Below are 25,567 nucleotides of genomic sequence, written 5' to 3' on the forward strand. Positions count from 1 at the left end.
CTGAATCTGCTATTTGTCATGAGCGTGTGCTTGCTTGTGGCCTAAGGGATTCTCTTTGATATTTGAATGCCCCCTGTACTTCCGATAAAATACTCTCAATTTGTCTTCTTGATCCCATCAAAAGACTCAAGGCAGGATAACTTCTGGTTGCCTGGTAATGTATGAACGTGGTCTGCATGGCCCTTAAAATCTTGTAGGTGGTTCTCATTGCAGAGGCCTTTTCTTTTAACGTTTCTAGTCTATAGAACACTTCGAAGAATAGTACAATTTACACCTATATAAGCTTCCTTTGATTGTCCAATTGCACATGTTTGGAATATTGCCTTATTTCTCTCCAGATATTCATTTTGCTTATTTGTTAATTTGTTTTCCTAAACATTTTGAAAGAAAGTTTCAGGCACCAGGGCACTCTACTGCTAAATACTTCAGCTTTAACGGACTTAAAATAAGGTGGTCTTTTTTTATAACCACAATATCCTTACTATAATTAAGGAATTTAGAGGAATTCCAGGAAGATGGCAGACTACGAAGATACAGGACTCTCTTCTCCTCCAGAAAAATAGCTAGAGGATAAGCTGAAACAGCCTGGAAAAAGATCTTCTAGGGTATAGGACACCAGGCGATGGCTGGACACCACCCAGAGGAGAAAGGGACAAAGGTGGGGAATAGCAACAACAAAACTGAGTTGAAACCAGTGGCTGCTGCTGGCACCCTCCCCTCACTAAAGACATTTGGAATTCTCCGGCCTCTGGGCCTGTTGCTACAGACAAAGGGGGCTCCAGTGATCCACTACCCCAGAGGAAAAGGGAGAGAAGGGGGTAGCACAAGGCTGACTCAGCTTTGGACTCACAGATTTACCTGCTGTGTCCCAGAAGCCCTCCGAGGCCGGGAGGGGCTGCCCATTGTTTGCTCTGGAAGCCAGCAAGGGGCTAAAGATACACGACCCTCCAATCTCTTCCTCAACTATCAGGGACTGATTGTTGAGGACTCAGAGGGGAATAAAAACATTTCCGAACCGGGAAAAGGGAGGGGGTTGCCAGAAGAGGCTGGAGAACTGCCACTGAGAAAGTTTGATTTACAAGGCTCTTAGCCCAGGCAGGAAGCTCAATCACACGGATCCAATCTGTGCCACAACAAATACACTCTGACCAGTCACTGAACTGAGAGCTGCCTAAGACTGCCATCTGCTGGCAGACCAAGGAAGCGCAGTGAGAAAACTAAAAAAAAAAAAAAGTGAGAGAGGCTTTTTCTGGTCTTCATACCCTCCCTCCCCAGGGTCCTAAGAAGACCACTTGCAATCAATTACTGGCAGGGACAATCCTAACAATTCAGGTGGAGCCAAGAATCAAAAAGCAGTGGTAACACACAGCCTCCTGCCACCAAATCCATACGAGAGAGAAGAAATTGAGCAGCTGAGGAAACCATATCCTAATCAGATGCCTGGCCATCAGCAAAAAAATTACGAGCTATACTAAGAAAATGGAAGACATGGCTCAAGTAAAGAAATATATCAAAGTCCCATAAGAGACATAGGATTTGAAATAACTAATTAGCGAGATGTACACAAATTTCCAAAATCAAATTGAGTTGAAAGACGATATGACTAAAGAGATAATTGACATCAAGAAGACATTGTGTGAGTACAATGAAATACTCTCTCCCCCTCCCGGGAGGCTCTAAACATGACTTAAAACAAGTAATCCTTTGCCCCAAAATGCTTTGACTTAATTGTTTCTTACAATGCTTTTGCTGTTCGCAAGCTACTTCTGCCTGCAGGGCAAGTTCTGGGAGGATGAGCCAGAAAGGTTTACATTTCAAACTTTCAGCCTGTGACCTGACATATTGGCAGTGACATACAGGTACCACAATATGTGCACAGGGGTTTCTTGGCTACCTCTAGAACAGGGTCAGGATCCCACAATGGGAGCACAGGCTGGCTCTGTACTGTGCTGGGAAGGACATGGGGCAGGGCCAGCAAGCGAGGGTGCTATGAACTTCTCCTACCATTTTTTTTTTTTTTTTTAGGAGATATGGGGGACTGAACCTGGGACTTTGTGCATGGGAAACAGGCATGCAGCTATATCTGCTCCTCACTTACCATTTTTTAAAGCTGTGTTTTCTTGATTTGACACTTGCTTAGTTACTACAACCCTTTAACTATTTTTGAGTCTGAGGAAGATGGCTCTGCAAGTTTTTGCTAGTTGTTCTAAGATTCTGTGGGGTGTGACACCTTGGAGCGTCTTATGCTGACATCTTGGTTGACTGAAACCTAACCTTTATTACTTTTAATGTATATTCTTTCAAGGTAATAAATCAAAACTGTGAGTAAAACAGCTTTTCTGAATTCTGCAAGTTCTCCCAGAGAACTATTCAACCTGAGTATGATCTTGGGGGACTCCTGAACACAAAAGGGAATAAAGAAGGAAGAGGACATGGAATAGTGAAACAAGATTAGGAAATGGAATTCCCCAAAAAGGATGAAGGGAAATCCTGGTGCAACTGGTCCAGAGGAGAGCAATGTGACTCAAGAAACAGACTTATTGGGTATTCATATCACAAAGCTCTTCACTACTATTACATCATCTTTATGACCTGAGGAAAGAATGTCCAGGTAAATACGATGCAATCTTATCTGTAACTCAGGACAACTCTAGGTACTGCTCTCTCCATTTCTTGCTGCTTGGATTCACTGAAGATAAACATCTCATTCTCCAGAAGATTAACTCTGAGTAATGGCCACCTAGCTGAGAAACAGAAAAATGCAGAGAAATCTACTCTCTTGGTCCATATTCCCGCAATAATGAGACCCTGTTTTCTAGTTCTCTTTTATGGTGTTGCCCACTGTATACCTCGGAAGTATTCTTACGAACTCTCAAAAAAAGAAGAAACCATACTATGATCCATAGACTCTAATTAGCACATCTTTCCCTGGGAGTCTTCAAATAATAGCGACACCATTGTCCATTCCTCACAGATGGATTTCTAGTTGCTATTCTTTATTCAAAACCCCCTCTCTCTCTCTAGGGCTTTATGGACAGTTAATCAAACTGTAAGGAAAATAATAGAAAATGAATACAAATAGGAGGAAGGTGGTTATCTACAGGTGGGGAGATGAGATTAGGGGGTATGACTGGTCAGAGATATAACAGGGCCTGTAAAGTACAGGTAACGACATTTTACTTCCTTAACCTCAGTGTTACAGGGATATCTGTGTTTTTCTTTAAATCTTTAAATCATACAAATGTTTTATATGTACACATAGTACATGATAAAAAAATTCAAAGTCTCATAATTGGTTTACTGGGGTTTTGGAAGGAGCAGAATTAGATGAGTGTATTTCACTTGGTATCTTATACTCAAAAATCCCAGATGATGTAATTTTCCTACAGTCATACTATATAGTAGGGAGAAACCTTAGAGATTTAGTTCAATAACTTAATTTTACAGATGATAAAGCTGAATGTCAGAGATTAAGTGGATTACCCAGGAACACAGGAAATTGAATCAGGATTAAAACTCAGTGTCCTGACTTCTAATTCAAGGAATAATGCTAGGAGTTATAACTAGAAGTATAACAAAAGCATAAATAAATTATTCAAGAATGAGGTATTAACTTTTTGGTTGGTAAGAAAAATGCATGAGCTTTCTTTGTGGATAATTACCCTGAAATATAATGATTACTATGGACAGTTTATTAGTTTGCTATGGATAGTTTGTAGAAAATAATTTAACCTATCTTATGTTTAGGAATATACAGAACTTATTTCTGAACAGTCTCATATATTACAGATTTAGACTCTTCAGGAAATTGATTTGAATTTTATTTGTGCTGAAACCCTGTTATCCTTAAAGTTTCTTCAATTCTAAATCCTCTATTCTATACTACTGATTTTTGAATAACTCCTTCATTTTTGTTGAACAAGATAGATAACAGAATTGCTTTTTGCAAAGATAAGAGACAAGGGGTCATATTTACTGGAGAATAAGTCTTTGAATAGTGGAGGAAAAAGGGTAGAATGTGTTGGGAGAAATAGAGTATCTTAGGGGAGAAATAAGCAGAAGGAAAAATTTGCTTTCATCTTGACTGTTTAAGGAAAATAACAATTTGAATGTAATTAATGGTGATCATCACTCACTTTGGCTTATACCTGCTAATTCTATGGTATGTCAGAAAAAAACCTGACATCCTAATTTCTAGTGTGGTTTAGGACAGAATCATGGACTTAGTTAATCATCTGAAAAATCGGGATAATACCTACCATCTTAATAACATGGTACAGAAAAATAGCATCACCTATATTCTTAGATTGGAAAAAGTGAACATTCTACATTGCTTAAAGTTTACATGTAAGAAAGAAACCAGTCAGAGGGAAATCTTAATTTTAGGGATGTTCTCATTTTCCTTTTTTTCCTGACTGAAATAATAATATAGTTAATATTTGAATCTTATTATGTTCCTGGTACTGTTCTCAGAACTTTTAAAGTATTATTTCACTTAACCTTCATAGCCCTATGAGACAGGCACAATTATTTTCATTTTACAGGTGGGGAACCTATGATACAGACAAGCTAAGTAAATTGTTCAAGGTCATACAACAATGGTCCAAGGAATGGGATTTTAGTATCCAAGTTTTAAATTACATTATTCCTGCCTATTCAGTGTTCTAACTGTATTCCTAAATCTTCAGTTCACAAAATCTGGAAGATCCAGAACCCATTTAGAAATGTAGGTGCTACTTGCCATGACTGATTCTGGCCTGTTAACTCATTAAAAGAAATATGCCTATGTGTAATGCTCCTACCAGGTAATCATATTAATTTTTCAACTTTGGGCAAAAGGATTTCCTGCTACTGCTAAGTATATATCTTTCTAAGTTATTGGTGTTGGTTTTGCCGTTAAATGCTCCATTAAGTTACATCCATTCCAAAACAAATTTAAAAAACCCCAGTTAGGTGTTCAATAACATCAACATTCACACTCATCTCTGCCTTCCATAGAAGCCCTTGGAAAGTGAGAGAAAGAATAACAGAGGCTCCTGACCAATGAGAGAACCTGAAGTGAAGCTGTAAGGGAGTAATCTTTTAATCATATCTTCCTGAAAGAAATGCACCGTATCACCTCAAAACAGCCCAAATGATTGGCTCAACCATTGGGTAGAAGTCTATGCAGTAGCTGAGGTTAGAGCATGAAGTTTAAGAAAAAATTACTTAAGCACTTTTACGCTGTGCCTGAAGGTAGAGAAAACAATTTATAGACTATGATCAATATACTAAAGAAAAATGGCAACTAGGATTAAATTTTTGTAAAAAGATAGAACATACAGGTTTGAAATATCTGGCTACATTTTATTTTAGAAAGATGATCCCCAAATACTAAACCAAGCAAATTTTGATTTGTGGTAACATGGTATATATAACTTTAATTGGAATTCATATTTTGTACTAGTCTTAGAATTAGTTTTTAATAAAGAAAGAAGAGTTAAAAATCCCTTAAAATCCAAATTTATTAGTGTTAGACTATTAGAATTAACGGGGCCTTGGTTATTACTGAGATTATTTTACAAATTAAACAATCTAGCCACAAAGTAGTGATTTGATGGATATCAATTAGCCAGGTAGAACATAAGCTGGACTAGAACTCAGGTTCCTGGACTTATAATTCAGGGCTACTGATGAAGTTATACTACCTGAAACAGACTCCTCAATGATTAAAATAATAAGATTAGGAGGACACTTAAAAAACAAGTTTGTCTTTATTTAAAACAAACTAGATGAAAAGTTTCTCTTTGCTAAATTAGAAATTCTAATTTTGTTTGTGGAGATGGAAACATTTTCAATAAATTCCCTTCATTTTACCACTACTTGGCTCAACCATCCAAATCATTAAACCCTGACTACATACCTAACATTCGAGATGTTGAAGGGCAGATAAAATTTCCTTCAAAATATGTGTAAAATAGTGGTTGACCTACAGCAATATACAGTGCAGTAAGAGAAGTGGGACATTGATGACATATCATATGATAGATGGTATTTTACAAAATACAATGGTCAGAGAACACCATAGTTTTGGTATAAGTTGAGGTATAAATTACTCAATTTATTTTAACCAACCTTGATGGGTATTAAATTCAGATTAGCTATATGGAAATTATAAAGACAAGATTATATTCACTTATTTTATTTAAGAAGGACAATACAGAACGAAGAGGAAGAAGAAGTGAAGAATGAAGAGAAAAAGAGAAAGGCAAGAAGAGAAATAGAAGAAAATTCAAATTCATAGCACATGGATCAGGTTTGACCCATGAAAAGGTTTTGTTTGGCTTCTCTTCTAGTAGTCTGTAGTAGTTTTTAAAGTAGATTTTACATTTTAAAAAGAATTTCTGACTTCTCTTGAAAAATCAGATGATTTGGCTATTCCATTTCACAGCTGGAACTGAATTAATGTGGCTATCCTCTTTAGACAGAGCACACTATTTCCAGTTCACCTTTCCTTATGCTCTATCGGATAGTTGCATCCATTTAGGTCCCTGTAGGTATTTGAGTCTGGGACCCCTGTTTCAAAGCAATCACTTCTTTTTTGAGGAAGGTACTAGTTAAGTGAGAAAAGTAAAAGGAAGAAGAATAGAAAAGGCTCTACTGTGAAGTTATATACTGAGGAATTCCTCCACCCCAGGATATTTGGGATATGGTGAACAAGAACTTCAAATTCATTCATTCATTCAATAAATATTTACTAAACACCTAATACATATCAGTATTAAATTAGTTATTAAGGATACAGCAAGAACAGATGTCTTCCCTATTTGTACAGAGCTTAGTCTAGTAAGCTCATAGAAACAAGTCATACAAACAAATGTAAAATTGCAAGGATGCAAATGATATGAAGGAGTGGAGCATAATGCTCTGGGAATCTATAAATTTGGAATCTGATTTAGTTGGATAGTATGGATGAAGGCTTCCCTGAACATAAATATAACATAAACATTAAAGTTCTAAATTTGCTTTTGCATGCCAATTTAGCCATACCATTCAAGTTCTGAAACATAGTATTTTATTATAATAGTCTAGGTATTTTCTAAATTTATTTCTTTTGCCCATGTGTTCGAAAGTGTTAAAAATTTCCAACTATACTTTCAAAAGTTATTTTCATTACTGAATTGTAACATTTTGAGGAGAGAATGTAGTGTATGTAATATGCCATGCCCCACTTTGATGATTTTACATGAATTATATAATTTAATCCTTGCAACATTTTTGAGGTAGGTACTATTTTATTCTCATTTTTACAAATAGGAAGTAGGCAGAGAGAGAGAGGTTAGGTAATTTACTCAATGTTGCACAGCTGATAAGTGGTAGAGCTGTACTTTTTTTTTTTTTTTTTTTTTTTACAAAATTTCCCCTAGTTTAGATTTTATTCTTGGATTAATTTGCAAGCAGAACCCTATACTTTTTTTCCAGCTCAATTTCATTTAAGTTTAATTTATATATAACAAACTGCACCCATTTCAGGTTTACAATTTGATGAGTTTTGACAGATGTGTACACTCACGTATCCACCACCGCAATCAAATAAAGAATACTTCCACACCCCCTAATTTCATCCTGCCCCTTTGTAGTACATAACTTCTACCCCAGGTCTCAGGCAACTGGTGATCTGCTTTTTGTCACTGTAAGTTAGTGTGCTTTTTCTATAATCTAATGTGAACAGAATCATATACTGTGAGCTCACTCTTGTCTCACTTCCTTTATACAGTATACTGATTTTGAAATTCATACATGTTATGTTAATCAGTAGTTTCTTTTTTTTTTACAGCTTAGTATTTTTATATAGATATACTGTATTTTTATCCATTCATTTAAAAAATTAATACTTTAATCCAACATATAAAGTTATTTAAAAATGTAATCAATATAAAAACTACTGATATTGCACATTCTTTTTTTTGGTATGTAAAATCCAGTGTATATTTTACAATTCAAACTAGACATATCTGAGTGGCTCAATAACCAAACGTGGCTCATGGCTACCATATTGGAGTTTAGTTCTATATCAATTAATCCATTGACTTTTTAAAAAAGCAGTTTTATTGAGACATATTCACAAACTATAAATCTATCCAAATCCATTGACTTTAGATGAACAACGAACTGCTATAAACATCCATATACAAGTTTTTGCATCCACATATGCTTTCATTTTTCTTGGGAAAGTATCTAGGTATGTAATAGCCAGGTTTTATATCTTTTTTACAGTTTAAAAACTGCCAAACTGTTTTCCAATGTGATTATAAAACTTTACATTCCCACCCTCAGTATGAGTTCCAGTTATACACATCTTTGCCAATGTTTTTTTTCAAGCAATTTTATTGAGATATATTCATGTACTGTACAATCTGTCCAAAGTGCCAGTCTTTTTTAGTCTTCAGAGGGATTTCACTTTCCTGATGACAATGATCTTGAGCAACTTTTTCATGGGTTTCTTGGCCATTCATATATTTTCTTTTGTGAAGTGTCTAATATTTTGGCCATTTTTATTGGGTTGTCTTATTATTGAATTGTAAAGGATGTAAGACATTCCAGATATAAATGCTTCGTCAAATACATGTGCTGCAATTATTTTATCCCAGTCTGTGACTTGCCTTCTCATTTGTATTTCAAAAAACAAAGGCTTTTAGTTTGGGTAAAGACTCATTTGTTTTTTTTTTTGTTTTTTTTTTAATGATTCACAGTTTTTGTTGTCTACCTAAGAAATCTTTGCCTCCTCAAAGGTTGCAGATTTTTTTCCTGTTTGCTTCCAGAAATTTTAGTTTTTACATCTACGTTAATTTTTAGGTATGGTGTGCTGTAAGAATCAACGCTCATTTTTTCCTTTAATGGATACCCAATTATTCAAGTACTGTATGTTGAAAAAACTTTCCTTTCCCCATTAAATTATGTTGGCATCTTTGACAAAGATCAGTTGATTAATACATGTGGGCCTAATTCTGGATTCTCTATTCTGCTCCACTGATCTATATGCCTATCTTTTCCCCAGTAGTTCACTTTCTTGATCACTATAACTTTCGACAAGTCTTGAAACCAGGTAATCCTCCAACTTTGGTTTTCTTCAAAAATTTTTCAGATATTCTAAGACATTTGCATTTCCACACATCATTTTGGCAAGTGCTACCAAAAAATTCTGTGAGACTTTGATAGGAATTGCATTGAATCTGTATGTAAATTGGGGAGAAATGACATCTTAAAAATAACAAATCTTCCAATCTTTGAATGGGTATATTTTTCCACTTGCTTAGGTTTAATTCCTCACAGCAATGTTTTGTAGTTTTCAGTGTAGAGGCCTTGCATGTTTTAATTATAGCTATTCTTAAGTATTCAAATATTGACACTATTACAAGTGGAATTGTTTATATATTTTATTTCCCAGTTTTTTCTGCTTATATAAAAAAAATACAATTATAACCTGCAAACTTGTTAAAGTCACTTAGTTCTGGTAGTTTTTGGAAGTGCTAATAGGATTTTCTGCCTGAACCACGTCATTTACAAATGGACAGTTTTTTCTTTTATTCCAATGTTTGACTTTTTTTTCTTGCCTTATTGCAATGCTTAGGACCTCAAGCACAAAGTTGAAGTGAGATGCCTCGTGTTTGTCCTAAGGAGTAAACTTTCAATCTTTCATCATTATCAGCTGTTAAGTTTTTCATAGATGAACTTTCTAAGATTGAGGAATTTTTATTCTATCCTTAGTTTGCTAAGGTTTTTTTTTTTTAAATCATGAATGGATATTGGATTTTGTCAAGTTCTTTTTCTGAATCTATTGGGATGATATGATTTTCTCCTTTCTACTTCAAATATGGTTTATTATTTTTTTACACACACAAACTAGCCTTTATTGAGAGAGGAGAATCCAGAAACCCCTTGACAGCCAGGAAAGCTATATTGATTTTTCAATGTTTAACCAATGTTGCATTCTTGGGATATGTTCTACTTGCTATTTATTTTGGATTTGATTTCCTAAGGATTTTGCACCTGTTTATAAGATATTTATAATGCTTTTTCATTAATGTCTTTGTCTAATTTTGGTACCATTTACTCCTCACAGCAATTCCATGAGGTAGGCATTATAATAATTAACAGTTCTAGAAATAGGGAGAGGCACAGAGAAGTTTAGTAATTTGGGTAAGGCTACACAGTTGACTTGTGGTTGAAAGGTACTCTCAGAAGTGGACTTGGCCCAGTGGTTAGGGCGTCCGTCTACCACACAGGAGGTCCGCGGGTCAAATCCCGGGCCTCCTTGACCCATGTGCAGCTGGCCCATGCACAGTGCTGATGCGCACCAGGAGTGCTGTGCCACGCAAGGGTGTCCCTGCGTAGGGGAGCCCCATGCTCAAGGAATGCCTCCCCTAAGGAGAGCCGCCCATTGTGAAAGAAAGTGCAGCCTGCCCAAGAATGGTGCCGCACACACGGAGAGCTGACACAAGATGACACAACAAAAAGAAACAGATTCCTGTGCTGCTGACAACAACAGAAGCAGACAAAGAAGAACACGCAGTGAATAGACACAGAGAACAGACAACCGGGATGGGGGGGGGGGGGGGAAGGAAGGGGAGAGAAATAAAAAAAACCTTAAAAAAAAAAAAAAAAAAAAAGGTACTCTCAATCACCATGACTGACAATTTTTTTTTCACTGACACCAATTTGTTAAGTATTCCTCTATGTTCTATTGTGTGGTTAATTTAAAAAAAATACTCCAAACATTTATAAAAAGAAAATGTACCCCATTGGTAGACAGTGTTCTATAAATAGCCATTAGATTTTTTTTTTGTATTTCCTTGTTAATATCCTTAATGATTTTGTCTGCTTTATCAATGAGGTATGCTTAAAAACCTTCCAATGAAACACTGAATTTGTCAAATTTTCCTTGAAATTGTTAATTTTTGCTTTCTTTTGGTTAGCATGACAAGATATATCAGTTTCCCATGCTTTTGCTCTCACCCTTTGTTTCAGGAATATCTCTTGTAAATAGCATATACCTGACATGTTTTTCAATGCAGTATTACTTATTTTATTTTGGAGTATTAAGTCATGACATTGGCTAGAATAGTTTTGAACTTTAATTCCCCCTTTTTCCCAACCTTGTCCTGAACAAGTTCTACCCTCACCCCACCATCCACCATGTACATCCCCTCTGTGAGAATGGTTTGAAGTTATATTCTGTTTTCTCTGAAAGGCATATTCAACCTAAAATATGATGTTTAACCTCCTCTAAACAACATAGAACCTTTTATTTATTTAAAAAAATTATTTCTCTCCTTCTCCCCCCCCCCCATTGTCTGCTCTCTGTGTCCATTCACTGTGTGTTCTTCTGTGACCACTTCTATCCTTCTCAGTGGCACCGGGAATCTGTGTTTCTTTTTGTTGTGTCAGCTCTCCGCGTGTGCGGCGCCATTCTTGGGCAGGCTGCACTTTTTGTGCTAGGCGGCTCTCCTTACGGGGCGCACTCCTTGTGTGTGTGGCTCCCCTACACGGGGGACACCCCTGCATGGCACAGCACTCCTTGCGTGCATCAGCACTGCACATGGGCCAGCTCCACATGGGTCAAGGAGGTCCAAGGTTTGAACCATGGACTCCCATGTGGTAGGCAGACACCATATCCATTGGGCCAAGTCTGCTTCTCCATAGGACCTTACAATGCTTTAACTCAATTATTGCCCACCCCTATTTACATGCTATTTTTCAGAATTTTAGTTGTCAATTTTAGTCCTATAAACTAGAAATTTTCATACATTTGTATTTAGATTTACCTACATACGTACCATTTTTCTTTGTTCACCATTCCTTCTTGTATTTTAGACTTTATCCTGAGATAACTTCCCTTATTTCTTATGTATATCCTTTAGAATATCTTTTGGTGAGGGTCAGTTAGTAATAAACCCTGTTTATTTTTGGTCTCGGCTTGCTTTTATTTCACTCTTATTGTTGACAATTTCATCATGGGTACAATTTTGGGTTGCTGGCTATTTTTCCGAGCATTTTGAAGATATTTCACTAACTTTCAGATTTCTTAGTTACTATTGAAACACCAGCACTCAAACTAATTTTCATTCCTTTTTTGGTAACATCTTTCTTGTCTAGTGACTTTGAAAATATTTTTACCTTTGGTGTTTTGAAGTTTCACTATGATGTGTTGTCATTTAGCCTGCCTGGGATTAATCAGGCTTTTTAAACTCAACTTGGTGTCATTCATAAATTTCAGCAAACTCTGTCATTATTACTTTGAGTAACTGTCTAAAATTTCAGTTAGATGTTAGGTCTGATCATTAATTATATTTCCATTCTCTCTTTAACTCCTCCTTCGCACTTTTCATCCTTTATTTCTCTGGGCTAAAGTCTGGGTAATTTTTTCCTTCAGATTTTCTAGTTCATTTTTTTTAACTGTTTAAAAGCTGTTGTTTAACCATCCATTTTAGTTTCTAATTTTATCATTCATTTCTATAAACAATTTTTCCTTTCCAAACCTCCCTGGTCAATTTTGAGTCATTTCTTTACCATATTCTTTTTTTTTTCTTCCCCACCTCCCCTCCCTTATTCTTAATAGTCTTTATTTTCTTAATTCACATAATTATTTTATCCTATTTGGTAATTCTGACAATCTTTTTTGGTCACATTCCCTAATAGGATTTTTTGTTTTTAGCTCATGTTCCTTGGAATTTTATCTTTCAGAATTCTGGGTTTAAAGTACATTCCTCCAAAGAGAATTTGCATTTGCTCCTTCCAGATGCTTGAGGTCACTACCAAGCCAGGATAACCTCAAATTACATTTTCACATTGGGTTTCCCGTGTCCCCCTCCCCTAAGCCACACAACTAGTGAAGCTAGGGTGTCAAACCTGTGTGATGGCACATTTCTTTTCTCTCTCTACCATGATAGCCCATAGTGAAAGCAGAGACAGGCACAAATTCCACCATCAACCTCTAAGGATTTGCTTGCTGTTTTTTTTTTTTCCTCCTCTAAGGTGTACACTTTGATGATCCTGGCTTTATGCTGGAAGCAATGAGGTCTCAGATCAGACCTCCCTGCAAGGTACTATCTACAGTGTACCTTCTCCCCAATACATAAAGTTAAAATACAGGATTTAGGATAGCAGGAAGCAGCTGAGAACCATCCCCAATCTCCATTATCATTTATCATTTCACATTCACTGTGTGGTTTCCAGCCTCTGAGTGATTACTTACTTATCAGCTCAATTATGCATTGAAAAAGTTGCAATAATCTATCCAGCATTGTTAGGCATGTTTCTGAAACTCTGGTCTGCTAGATGACCCTGGCTTCTACTTTTCTAAACTAGGAGGTATAGGTCATATGCTAAAGATAAAGTGGGAAGGAAGATTTTGCTGGACAGTAGAAAAGATTTGAAACAGTAAATAGGAAAGAAGTTAAATAGAGAAGTGATGGTATCCAGGAAAGTTGATGGTATAGGGAGAGGTTAATTTGACAAGATTTTACAGCACCTGGGCTATATAGCAGTCTTATATCTGACACATAGTGGCCATATAATCCTGGGCAATTCATAACGCAATCCTATCTGCCTAATTTTTCACAGAGGTTGTGACAATAAGTGTTAGAAAGTGCTCTGAAAACATTAAATCACATAAAATGTAAGGATAACAACCATGTCATGTGCCACAGATATGCATGGCACTCTGGCCTCAGAGAAAAATAGAATCAAATTAGTGGGTATAAGTAGTTTAATATATTCAGATAAACAGTTTATAGTCACATTTGAGCTAAAAATCAAACACAGAACTAAATCACTATTTCTAGTATAGTAACTGATTCATGATGTAAGACTTGTTTCACAGACTTCTATTTAACAGAATTTGTGGAAACCAAATTAGCAAAGCCCTATTATTATGGGCCATTTGCCATGATATAAAAATAGTTCTGCTGTGTAAAAGTCTATATTAAAGTAGCTTAAATTAGTAAGATTTTACCTGGAGTCATCAAATCAAGTTGTTCTGATTAACCAAGATAATCTAAGAGCATATGAGCATTCATACTATTGGGGATTGAATCAAGTCCTCCACATGTTTCAGGCCCCAACCTCTGGTCTTGTGGATACGCACTCACTGTAAACAAGATCTCTTCAAGGTGTTACTTCAATTCCAGTGAGGCCCAAATCAATCAATTAGGCTTTAACCCAGATTACTGTAGTTCTTCATAAGCAATGAAAGCCAGGAGCAGCCAGAAGCTGAATGTCAAAAGAACCAGTGAGAAAGGAGAAAACACCAAGTACATTGTCATGTGGCAGAAAAGCTAAGGAACCCCAAAGATTGCCAGCCAGCCAGAATATACCAACCTCTGGAGGAAGTAAGCCTTCTAGTTTCTGAAACTGAGACAATAAATTCCTGTTGTTAAGTCAACTCATATATGGCATTTGTTTTAGCAGCCAAGAAACTAAAACACATACCATAGGGAATCTTGGACAGAAACTTTAAAGACACTAGAACCTACATAAATGATTTACTGCAAATATTCATCAAAGTAAAGTTAATCCTAAAATTTTGGAGGGCTAAATATTTTCTAGATTTTGCCTCTATAAACTGCCATTCAACGACATTTTCATCATTGTTCTAGTTGCTATGAGATAAAAATACGATAAAATAACACCGTCAAAGAGTTTTTCTGGTGAGAATACCTTTGTGAGAAAGCACAGAATGTTACAACAAAACCAAAATACCTGTAGTTAACTTGCATGTTATTTGAAGTGCTATCAATATTCGGAAGAATATATCTACTGACGTGACAATGACAGCTTCCATGGATGTAAGAGTTAAGATTCTGGGTGTAATTTTCTTAGTCGTATTGGCATTGTGATTAGGTCACTGTACTTTGTCCTGATTAAGCAACTGGCACTTATGTTACAGAATTGCAAAAATGTCAATATGAGGCTTGAGATGAACTCATTGATTTTGGCATATACCACCATGCTCCAAATACAGTATATTCTCAATTGTCATTTTAAGACTTTTATATGTCCTAATGGTAGAGAGCATCAGTTTCATCAAATAATGTTTTAAAGACTGAAGCTTTTTCTGGTAAAGATATGTGTTCTACATATTCTGCCAGAAAAAGTTCAATGAGTGTTTTTAGATTAGTGTACAGTTTTTTCCCCCAAATATCTGCTTCCAAGAGGTTAAGTATAAATTGAAAAGCATAATTGTTCTAGAAAGGGTCACTTACCCTTATCTCAATTCCATTCAAGTGTAGTCACCAAAAGAAAGAGAGGTCTAGGCAGTTTTAACTTTTTGAAAACTTACTGGTTTTGAAAGACCCAGCTATATGCATTCAAATTTCAAATTAGTGATGGTTGTTTTACTATTTTTATATTGACCAATGTTCTCTATAACTTAGTCCTTAAAGTTAGGATGTTTCAATTAGTAAGAAACAGACATAAAAAATGCTTTAAACAAGTTAAAAGTAAAATGGAACTGGTATTTAACATGACAGAATAAAGTTAGAGTGATATGGTAATCAATAAGCACAACTATTGAAAATATAGGGTTTTTTGGCTAAAAAAATAAAACAAAAAATCCTAAAACATCAGTTAAGTTTTGTATTTGTCACCACAAACTTTCCCCTCCACTTTTTAAAAAAACTTTTTATTCTTTTGTCTTTATTTTTTTAATATTACATTAAAAAAATATGAGGTCCCCATACATCCCCCACCCCCCTCACCCCCCGCCTCCCCCCATAGCAACAATCTCCTCCATCATCATGAGCCATTCATTGCATTTGGTGGCCTTCCACTTTTGCTACACTATTAACTTACTGGGAAGCTTTATTAATTCAGAATTATCAGTGGGAAGAATATTTCCAGTTACCTGAGATTGAAATAAAAACTTGAATGCAAATACCCTTTTAAGTACAAGTTCCTCGGGTTTATCTCTAGTGAACAGGAAAATTAAAAAAAAAAAAAATTTTTTTTTTTTTTTGAGGTACCAGGGCCAGGGACTGAACCCTGAACTACATATGCGGGAAGGTGGTGCTCAACCACTGAGCCACACTGGCTTCCCTGAGTTGATTTTTCAATTGCTTGCTTGCTCTTTTTGTTTTTAGGAGGTACTGGGGACCAAATCTGGGACCTCCCATGTGGGAAGCAGACACTCAACTGCTTGAGCCACATCCACTCCCAGTATTATTTTTTGGGAGGTTCTGAGGACTGAACCCAGGACTTTGCACCTAGGAAATGGGTGCTTAACCACTAAGCTACATCTGCTCCCCAATGAGAGTTGGTGTTTTCATTTGTTCGTTTTTAGAAAGTACTGGGGATCAAACCCAGGACCTTATATATGGGAAGCAGGTGCTCAACTACTGAGCTACTTCTGCTCCCCACAATGATTTCTGATTACATTTTTAAATAGGTCCTTCAAAAAGGTGAAAATTTGTTTTCTTAAATAGTCATGTGTCTTAAAATTGTTAGTTTGGTTATGAAGTCAAGCACAAACAACCCACTCTTTTTAAAAGATACTGAAAAAAAATGCTTTATAGTCCAGCTTCTTTCCAAATTATATTTTCCAGGTTAATAGAGTTTAAAGTACACCATACAAACAAGAGATTCATTTAACAGGAAGACTCTTACACATTAAAATTCCTCACTAGCTTGGAATATTAGCAATTTAAAAAGTCTGGAAACCCAATCTGTATACACTGTGTATTTTAAGTTGTAGAACCATACTTTTAGGATCGTGAACTTAAATATGATACTTTTCCTTCTGTGATAGTGTTTCACGCCTTCGAATTTAACTAGAGGTGAGAGGTACTGACTGCGAGAGGGCTCAAGGGAACCTTCTGGGGCACAGGAAACGTACTATATTTTAATCTGGGTGGTGATAACATGGGATTATACATACGTAAAACTTCATCTAGCTGCACACTTTGTTCACTTTATGGTATGCGTTTTAGTGCAAAAAAAAGTGTTTAGCCACTTTATGAAATGTCCAACAGCCATTTTACAGTGAACCATCAATATGATTTTATAAGTCACAATGCATAGGAAGAAAATAAGTTATCTGATGCTCATTGCATAAAGATTTCCGGTCACTTTAAGGTAAACTAACTATATCTGAAGCTAGTGTAAAGCTTTACTGATGAGAGGTCACTGGTATCCACTATGAGAAATGGTGGCAGGAAGAAGACTATGTATAAGTGTAAGCTGTAAGAGAGAAAGGAGTTTTAAAACAGTATAAAGTACAACTAGAAGATTAGAACATGGTCAAATCAGTGACATAGGGCATGGTCATCGGATTTATGATTACCTATGCCTTTTATTTCTGCTTCTTACTGTCTTTTTGTCATTGTACTGCGTGAACTTTCAAAGGATGTAGAAGGAAAATTTTTAAATATAAATTAGTTTCGTTACTTAATTTCAATTGTTGTTTTTAGGGAGTTACGACTGCATGATTTTAAAACTATGCATTCTATTTCCCATCTATTAAGGGAGAAAAGAGTTGGTTTACAAAGGAAATATAAACAATTTATATTAAATGTTTTTTCACTTTTGCTCAGAACTATGTTAATTCTCATCACCTCCAAAAGCCTTTGAGAAGATTAGCTGCATAGGCCAATATTGTTCTATATTAGTCAGTACTAAGCATATGATGTCACCTTGTTTCCTCCCCTCCTCGAGCTTTGTTTTGGAGGAGGGGACACTATTTGGTCAATTCTCAAAACACTGTAGCTTAAATACCATTAGCTGACCCACATGATTGACAACCTTACACCTCCAAACCTGTTTGAAATGGGTCAAATACGTAAAGCTGCAGAACAATGCAATCCAAGCAGCAGTTCCCCATAAAAGAGAAAGGGGGTGTGATTAGGTTCCAGCTATTAAGCAAGTTATTGCTAAAACAGTTTGGTGGTTTGTTTCTGCAAGAGGCACAGGTTAGGCTAGTATTTTCCCTCAATTAGCTTAAGAAAAGACAGACAGACGAGGCTGTAAGAGGTTGGATAAACTGCTAAAGCATGAGGCAACTGGAACAAAAATTGAGGGCTTTACGGAGGTCCTCATACTGACCCTCAGCATTGGTCACCTATCATTAACCCTGCTGAAGAACTGTTGAACGGAATTTGTGTGAGGCTTACCAAGCCATAGGAGAGGAGATGCAGGAGGGAATATAAGCTTCTAATAAAAGAAACGCAGCAACAATAGCAGAGGAACAGCTCTGCCTGGTGACGTAATGGCTGGCAGCAGTCCAGCTTCAGCAGAGCTGCTGCTACCTCAGCATCCAACCTCCCTCAACACAGTCTAGCTTTGGCTGAGCTACCGGGGCTGCTACTTCTTGCGATGCTACTTTGTGGGTGCCTCCAACGCCTTACCTTAAGCGGGTCAGAACGCTGAACAAAGGGCTGTTTTTAAGTTGTCAGAACACACACTCGCTCACTTACTCCCCACCCCCTCCGATAACATAGTCAATCCGCTGCTTAAGTTTGGGGCGAAAACCTTGACGCACACTCCAGGCGTGCCTCGGTTTCCTTGGGCTGGTCTCGAGTAAGCCTCCCACTGCCCACCTCCCCAGGCCCCCGGACCTCAGCCCCAGAGGATCGAGGCGCCCCTGCTCGCCCGCCCGGGCCCCGTATGCCGGTCCTCCCGCCTTACCTCCGCCAGGTAGAGGTTGAGGAGACAGAGCGTGGAGAACTGGAGACAGGAGGGGAAGCAGTAGAGTAGCCAGTGGGGGAAGAAGTGCAGGTGAGCGGGCGGCCGGAGCAGGGGCAGGGAGCCGCTGAGCGAGAAGGCGGCGGAGAAGAGGGTGGTCCTGAGCGCTGCCCACAGGAGGCAGAGAAAGAGGCAGAGGCTCTGGTAACTCAGCCGCCGCTCGCGGTACAGGAGCAGCCGCCACAGCTGTAGGTAGGCAAAGGCGAAGAGCGCGGCGTAGAGCAGGGCGTGCAGGACGCTCAGCGCCAACTGCACCGAGCCGGGCACCGCGGCGCCAGCGACGGCGCCTCCGCCCCCACCGCCTTCGCCGGGCGCCGAGGGCTCGCGGGCGGCCGCGGGGGCAGCGGCGGCGGCCGCGGGACCCGGCTCGGGCACCCTCATGAGGGGGCTGGGGGTCGCGCGAGGGAGCGCGGGAAGGAAGGGGCCGGACTCGGAGCGGCCGTCGAGGGGGAGAAGGATTGGCCCCTTACCCCCCACCCACCCCAGCCTCCAACCCCAGGAAGCGCCGTGACAGGACCCGGAGCCCCGCGCAGGAAAGCCGCGGCTCCCTCGGACCCTGCCTCCTCTCGCCCGCCCCCCCGGGGGTCTCGGCTCCTCCGGCTGCCGCTCGGCTCCGAAGCAGCGAAAAACAACTCTCGGCTGGAGACAATCAGCTGAGAAACCCGAGCATTTGAGGCGCTCGCTCCGCACCGTGGGCTCGCGCGGATTGGCCCAGGCGGGCACGCCCCCTGCGCGCCGCGCTCGGAAGGCCACGGGCCGCGCGACCCGTCGCTCGAAGGCCCCAAGATGTGATTGGGCGCCCGCTTGCCACGCTTTCTCCACCCCCTCCCTCCCCACCCACACTGCTGATTGGCCCAGGAGCTGCACGGCTGGCTCGCGCCGCCGGGAGGAGGGGGCTGTCGTCAGTCACCTGGGGCGGCTCTCGCTCCGCCCCCTCCGTTTCCCACAGGCTGGAGAACCCCGCGTAGAGAGCACGAGGAGCGGGAGGAGCTTCGCGGGCTTGTTTTTGCTCTGCAGGCCCGCTCAGTAGGGCGGGCGGCTCGCGTGGAGGGTGGGGGCCTGCCCCTTCTTGGGTAGGCGCAGCGGTTTGCGGCTCCGGGGCGAACGGGGTCTAGCCAAGCCCTGCCGACCCGAGTCCGAACCCCCTGTCAGCCTTTTCCGTCGCGTGGCGGGACGGGTCCTTGCACGCAGGTCTCGCACTCAGGTCTTGGGCAGGTAGGTTGCAGCTCGGGTCCTTCAGGCGCGGGGCTGTGGTTTCTGCTTGCCGTGACGGTGGCTCAGGCCGGCGGTGATCGCAGCGCGGAGCCCTGGCATCTGGCTTAGCACACCTGCCTCTCTGCACCTGAGGGGCATCTTACTCCCCACCTTCCCGACCGTGGAACGGTAGGAAAAAAAATTCTGAGCTTAAAATGATGCAGTGCTTCCGCCACATTGCTACTTCGTGGATGTGAACTTTGGGGAAACAGGAGATGGAATGAGGAGGGCGGTGAACTGAAGCTTTAAGTGAAAGTCCCTCCCTCCTTCGGGAAATGTCCTTTATGGAAGAGTAGTATTTGGATGAAACGGATATTGAAGCACTTTATGGATAACGGGGAGGTGGTGCTTTGCAACTTAGAGTTTGGAAAATGTTATGAGTAAAGGATTAGGTAAAAAGGGAGAAGCAGTACTGTAAGTCTTTGAAGAATGTCTAGAGAGAATAGACTGTGCACCTTAAATTGCATGTTTCCTTGAAGTCTTGAGTTTTGTATGCTGTTCCTGAGGCTGAGAGAGAGATACAAAATAAATGCTCTTTTATGTTACTGCTGTAAATATAGAAGGAATAAAATGAGATCTCCCAAGGTATATTGAGCTGATACGCAACATTTGTCAACTTTTTAATATTTGGTAATAAAACGATGAAGGTAGTAGGAGATGAAGAGGGAATAGTTTGTGTTCTCCTTTGAATGAAGGGCACATCACAAATTCAGTATACCCTAGAAAAACACTGCTACATTTACTGAAGACACCAAGACCGAACCTTTCCTAACTCACTGACCTTTGTCCTAATGCTTTTGCCTTGATGGATGTTGCTTCCTTCTTTCCTATCTTAGTGTTGCACAGGGGACTTTAAAGCCTGTTTTTGTACTGCACTGTCTGGGACAGTAGTTCACCCAGGCACCACACTTTGTTGTGGTTTGGATTCTTTATAGGTGTGCTAACAAACTGAAAGAAGTATAGGCCTGGCACTGTTTATGGGCACATCAATCAGGGTTCAGTGTGCAGTGCGGCATAGAGCAGGGTACAATGTGCTGTAAGAAGTTACAGGCCTACTCCAACATCAGTGGGTAGAGGAGAACTCATTTATTGGAACTTGAGAACTTTGCCTCATGCATTCTTAATGTGTTTAGGGCAGGACACAGTTCCTTCAGTTAGGGGACAGATTGCTCATAACTGCAGTTGAGGTAACTGATTGCAGTTATATATTTAAGCACATCAGTTAAATGTAAAATTATAGCTACGTGGTTTTAGTACTTTTCAAAATCAGAGGCAGTACCCGTTCTCAGGCATGCCCTATTTTTTGAGGTGAAAGTTTCAGGTCATGAATAGACTTTCACCCTGAAAGGGTTTCCTTTTTCTGCTATGTTCTTTACTCAGAGTGATACTAAACAACACCTGCTTAGTACCCACGCTTGTTTTAAACTTTTGCTGATGAGACTTTTTTCCCAAGTGTCAGCGCAAGTTTGGATTGTCTCCTCCTTGCTTCCTCATTTTTTTTTTTTTTTGAGCTGCCAGAGGGTGGGGACTGAACCCAGAACCTCTCGTGTGGGAAGCAGGTGCTCAACCTGCTTGTGTCACATCTGTTCCCCACATATTTTTTTAATATATGGGTGTGTGTGTGAGGGTGCAGACAGAGGGTTTTGCTCCATCTACTTTAAATGAGCTTCAAAGAGGTGATTCCTTTTACTGCCTCCTCTGGTTCTTACATGATAAACTGTGTTGGGGTCTAAGCAACATTTTATTTGAGGCTGGTTCAATAAGTAGATCTCTCACTGTTCTTTAGTAGTAGCATTGAACTATGATTTTTGACAGGATGTTCTTACAGGAACTTTGTAAGCTTTGTATGCCTCATTTGTTGCAAAATACAAAATGTGTCTTTTCCCAGTAAGGGTGCCTACACATCTTAATATAATTTGTTTAAAGGTTACAGTTGTTAATTTCCTCTTTTCCTGAGAGGACAAACCATTAATTTTATGGTTAATTGTAAGGGGACTTTAGGTCTATAAAGGGGTAACCTAACTAATCAAGGGTATCTTAGAACAGTTTGCCGCCAAAGATTCTAAAATTTGAAATGTGTCCAAATGCACGCTGCTTGAATATTATTGTTTTAGGAGGGCAGATTACTCTAGCACAGTGGTGTTTCAAACATTTAAAAGTAGAAGAATTGTTTTCTAAGTATTATATATAAGACTCAATTCCAAAATGAGATTGCTCTAGCTGCTCGACCCATCTAAGGAACATATAAGGGCAGATCCCCCCACCTTCCCTTCCTGGCAATTAAGACTAGGGTTTTTTCATTTGGAGTACTTCGAACTCTTTGCCCTCTGGGGGCTTTCTCAATATTTTGGCCCTGAATAAAACAAACTTTTGCCCCCTTAGCATTTTATTTGAAAATGAGCTGTTTTTGTACTGTAGCCTCATTGACTCATCCTTATAGTGCTTGTTACCCTTTTGTATTTGTCTTTAGTTACATGTATTCATTCTTTCCATCTTTGTATTACACATGCACACATACTTATTTAGAGTTTAGGGATGAAACAAGTTTCATCTTATATACTATTTTGATCAGTGCTAATAGGAGCATTATACTGAAGAATTTAGTCCCTTTCAGACTGAAGGGGAAACAGTCTGCTCATAGTTGAAAGTTGTTTGTCTGTAGTATTGCTATAGCAAGCTACAGCAAATACTTGCCTATAATTTCCCCCTTTTGGTATGTGCATCTGTTGTAGTTATAGTCATTTGCATTTTTGAGTCCTCTTCTCTTTTATAATCTTCCCACAGTGAAATTGGGTCAATTTCCTGTGAATTCTTTGAAATCTTGCTTTAAATCTATCTATCTATCTATCTATCTATATGTGTGTGTGTGTGTGTGTGTGTATATATATATATATGTATGTATGTTCAAGCCACTCTCTTAGGTGTTACTAAGACCGGGTGTACCGATAGGTTTAAGTTGGGTTATATCACAGGGACAACCCCAAAACTTCAGGTGTTTAAAGCAACAGAGTTTATTTTATGTTCTCACTGCAAGCATGGTACAGATTAGCCATGAGCTATGTTCTCTTGTCCTTTATCTGGGACTCCGGCTGATAGAGAAAACCATTTTGCATGTTATCAATCATTACAGCCAAGGGAATATACTGGCTTTTTTTTTTTTTTTTAAGTACCAGGGGCCAGGGATTGAACCTGTTGATACACTTCATAGAAGAAATTTTATGTGGAGATAGTGGCTACGGGAGTTGCTGAAAGCAGGGAGAGGGAAAAGGAGGTGTGATATGGGGGCATTTTTGGGACTTGGAGTAGTCCTGAATTATATTGCAGGGACATTATAGGGACATAGATTCAGGACATTATATATCCTGCTATACCCACTGAATGGACTGGGAGAGAGTATACCAGCTCTTAAAAGCTTTCAAAGGTTACATACATCACTTTGTACATTTCATTCGCCAAGTCAAGCCATGGCCATACCTAACTCAAGGAAGTGGGGAAGTATAATTTTAACATGTTCAAAGGAGAACTACAACATTTGGGCAATGCATGCCTCTTGTCAACTAATTTTCCTATCTGCATGTACTTCATACTTGGTCCTTCCCCGATGAGATAATCCCAAAATTCCATCCAGTCACCAAGTAAATCTCACAGTCCAGAATCTCTGAGAAATGTCCACTAGTGGTAATTTCCTTATTGGTTTGGACCTAGGTTTCCTTTCTTCCACCTGTTGTTGAATATATAGGGTGTGTAGGGAGAGATCAATATAATAAGTGTTCCCATTTGGAGAGGAAAAAATGGAAGACATACACCAACTCTATTCTGTAGCAATTTTGAAATGTTCCTAGCACTCCAGTTCTGTTTCCTGGATTCTCTTGGTCAGGGTTTCTCAAACTGTGGTGTTGATGGTGAATAATCTGATTTTTTTTTTTCTTTTAAATTTCCAAACTCTGTGGTGAAGGACCAATTTAAAAAAGATTCCTTTCTACTTTGAAGTTTTTGTAAAACATGACAAAATGATAAGAAAAATGAAATGAAAGACATCAAATTATAAGCCCAATTTAAAAATTATTATTAGGTTCAGCAGACATGAATATACTCTGTCAAAATGCTATAAAACCTTCCAAACATTTATACTCAGTTACTGGATATATCTCATTGTGGACCAGTAACAGTTTGGATTCTGGCACTCGTCCATGTATTATACCCTGTGGCATTGCTTTCTGTGGTCCTTGGCTTTGCCCTGTGAGAGATCCTTCCTTCGTTATTCATGGACACATCTGAAGTTGGCTTTGGAGAATATGGCTTCTTTTCCTGGCTGAGCAGCTGTGTCAGCCTGCATCCTGGCCATAGAAGGGTGGGGGCCTAATGATTATTCTGAGTTTAGAACAGCTTATCTCTTGGATAGTGGTTCTTCTCTCTTTGTTTTAATATTTTACTAAGCACAATAGTGACCATTAAACGCTACTAAACTTCTGTCTTCTAGGTTTTTAGAACTATAAGTTAATTAGCTACCTGAACCTAGGTGCAAACTCATTACACAGGTATGTGGCAGCAGCATTTGGGACTTCATCAAGCCGTCCATTGTTGTATCCCTAATGACTGCAGAAAGTGAGTTCCTACTAGACTCCCACTGCAAGGTTCTCAGAAAGTCCGGAAGGACTTCCGGGACAATGATAGACTAGAAAGACATGGGACCCTTTCCTCTCCCCAAAAAACAGCTAGAGAACAGGCAGAAATGGCCGGGGGGCGGGGCAGGGAAGTTCTAGGGTTTTGGACACCAGGGAAGGCTGGACACCACCTAGAAGATAGAGGGGCAAAGAAAAAGAATCTTGACGGCCAAACTGAGTTAAAGCTGCAACTGCTGTTGTCCTGCCTCACCCTACAGACAATTTTGAATTCTCAGGCCTTGAGCAAGCAACTACAGGAAATAGGGGCTGCAGGTTTCCACCTTCCCAGGAAATGGAAGAGAGAGGGACACGACCTACGGCTGACTCAGCTTTTGACCCACAAATTTGGTCTGCTGTATCCCATGAACCCTTCAGGACTCTGCTCCCTACAGACTGGGACTGGTTTTGAGGACATGGAGGAGAGTGGAATTATTTACTACACAGGAAAAGAAAGGGGGCTGCCAGCAATGGTTGGAGAACAACCTCTGAGAAAGTTTGAATGATGAGGTTCCTATCCTCCAGGCAGGATTCTCTATCATGTTGATCTGGTCCGTTTTGCAGCAAACACACTCTCTGACCAGGCATTGAACTGAGAGGGCTGCCAAAGAGCACCATCTGATGAATAACCAATGAAGTGCATGGAAGAAAATTAAAAGTAAATAATTGGGGAGCAGATGTGGTTCAAGCAGTTGAGTGCCCACCTCGCACAAGGCAGGTCTCAGGTTTGGTTGCCAGAGCCTCCTGAAGAAGACAAACAACAAGCAGACAGTGAGCAGACATTAGGCAAAAACAACAAGAAAAAACAACGAGCAGATAATGAGAAAAAAATGCGCAAACAATGAGCAGACAATGAGCAAAAACAAATGAATGTGGCTCAAGCAGTTGAGTGCCTGCCTCCTGTATGGGAGGTCCTGGTGCCTCCTAATGAAAAAAAC

At 39.4% G+C, this 25,567-nt stretch overlaps 2 protein-coding genes across 4 annotated transcripts in view; one reads left to right on the forward strand and one right to left on the reverse strand.

The window, feature by feature from the left end:
- The window catches only part of GPR137C (G protein-coupled receptor 137C), a 67,579-nt gene extending 48,192 nt beyond the window's left edge, over window positions 1-19,387 (reverse strand). Inside the window, exon 1 of the mRNA XM_058293424.1 lies at window positions 18,658-19,387. Within this exon, the coding sequence (XP_058149407.1) occupies window positions 18,658-19,095 (438 nt within the window). The 5' untranslated portion in view covers window positions 19,096-19,387. The remainder of the gene's footprint in view (window positions 1-18,657) is intronic.
- Window positions 19,388-19,549: 162 nt separating this feature from the next.
- Window positions 19,550-25,567, forward strand: part of TXNDC16 (thioredoxin domain containing 16) — a 132,634-nt gene continuing 126,616 nt past the window's right edge. For 2 of the 3 annotated variants that reach the window (XM_004449347.4, XM_071213933.1), the window contains exon 1: window positions 19,550-19,929. The gene's annotated coding sequence lies outside the window, so the exon portion shown is untranslated. The remainder of the gene's footprint in view (window positions 19,930-25,567) is intronic. The other variant, XM_071213934.1, reaches the window with a different exon arrangement.

Source organism: Dasypus novemcinctus, chromosome 3, assembly GCF_030445035.2.
Source record: "Dasypus novemcinctus isolate mDasNov1 chromosome 3, mDasNov1.1.hap2, whole genome shotgun sequence".
In the NCBI taxonomy this organism is placed as follows: Eukaryota; Metazoa; Chordata; class Mammalia; order Cingulata; family Dasypodidae; genus Dasypus; species Dasypus novemcinctus.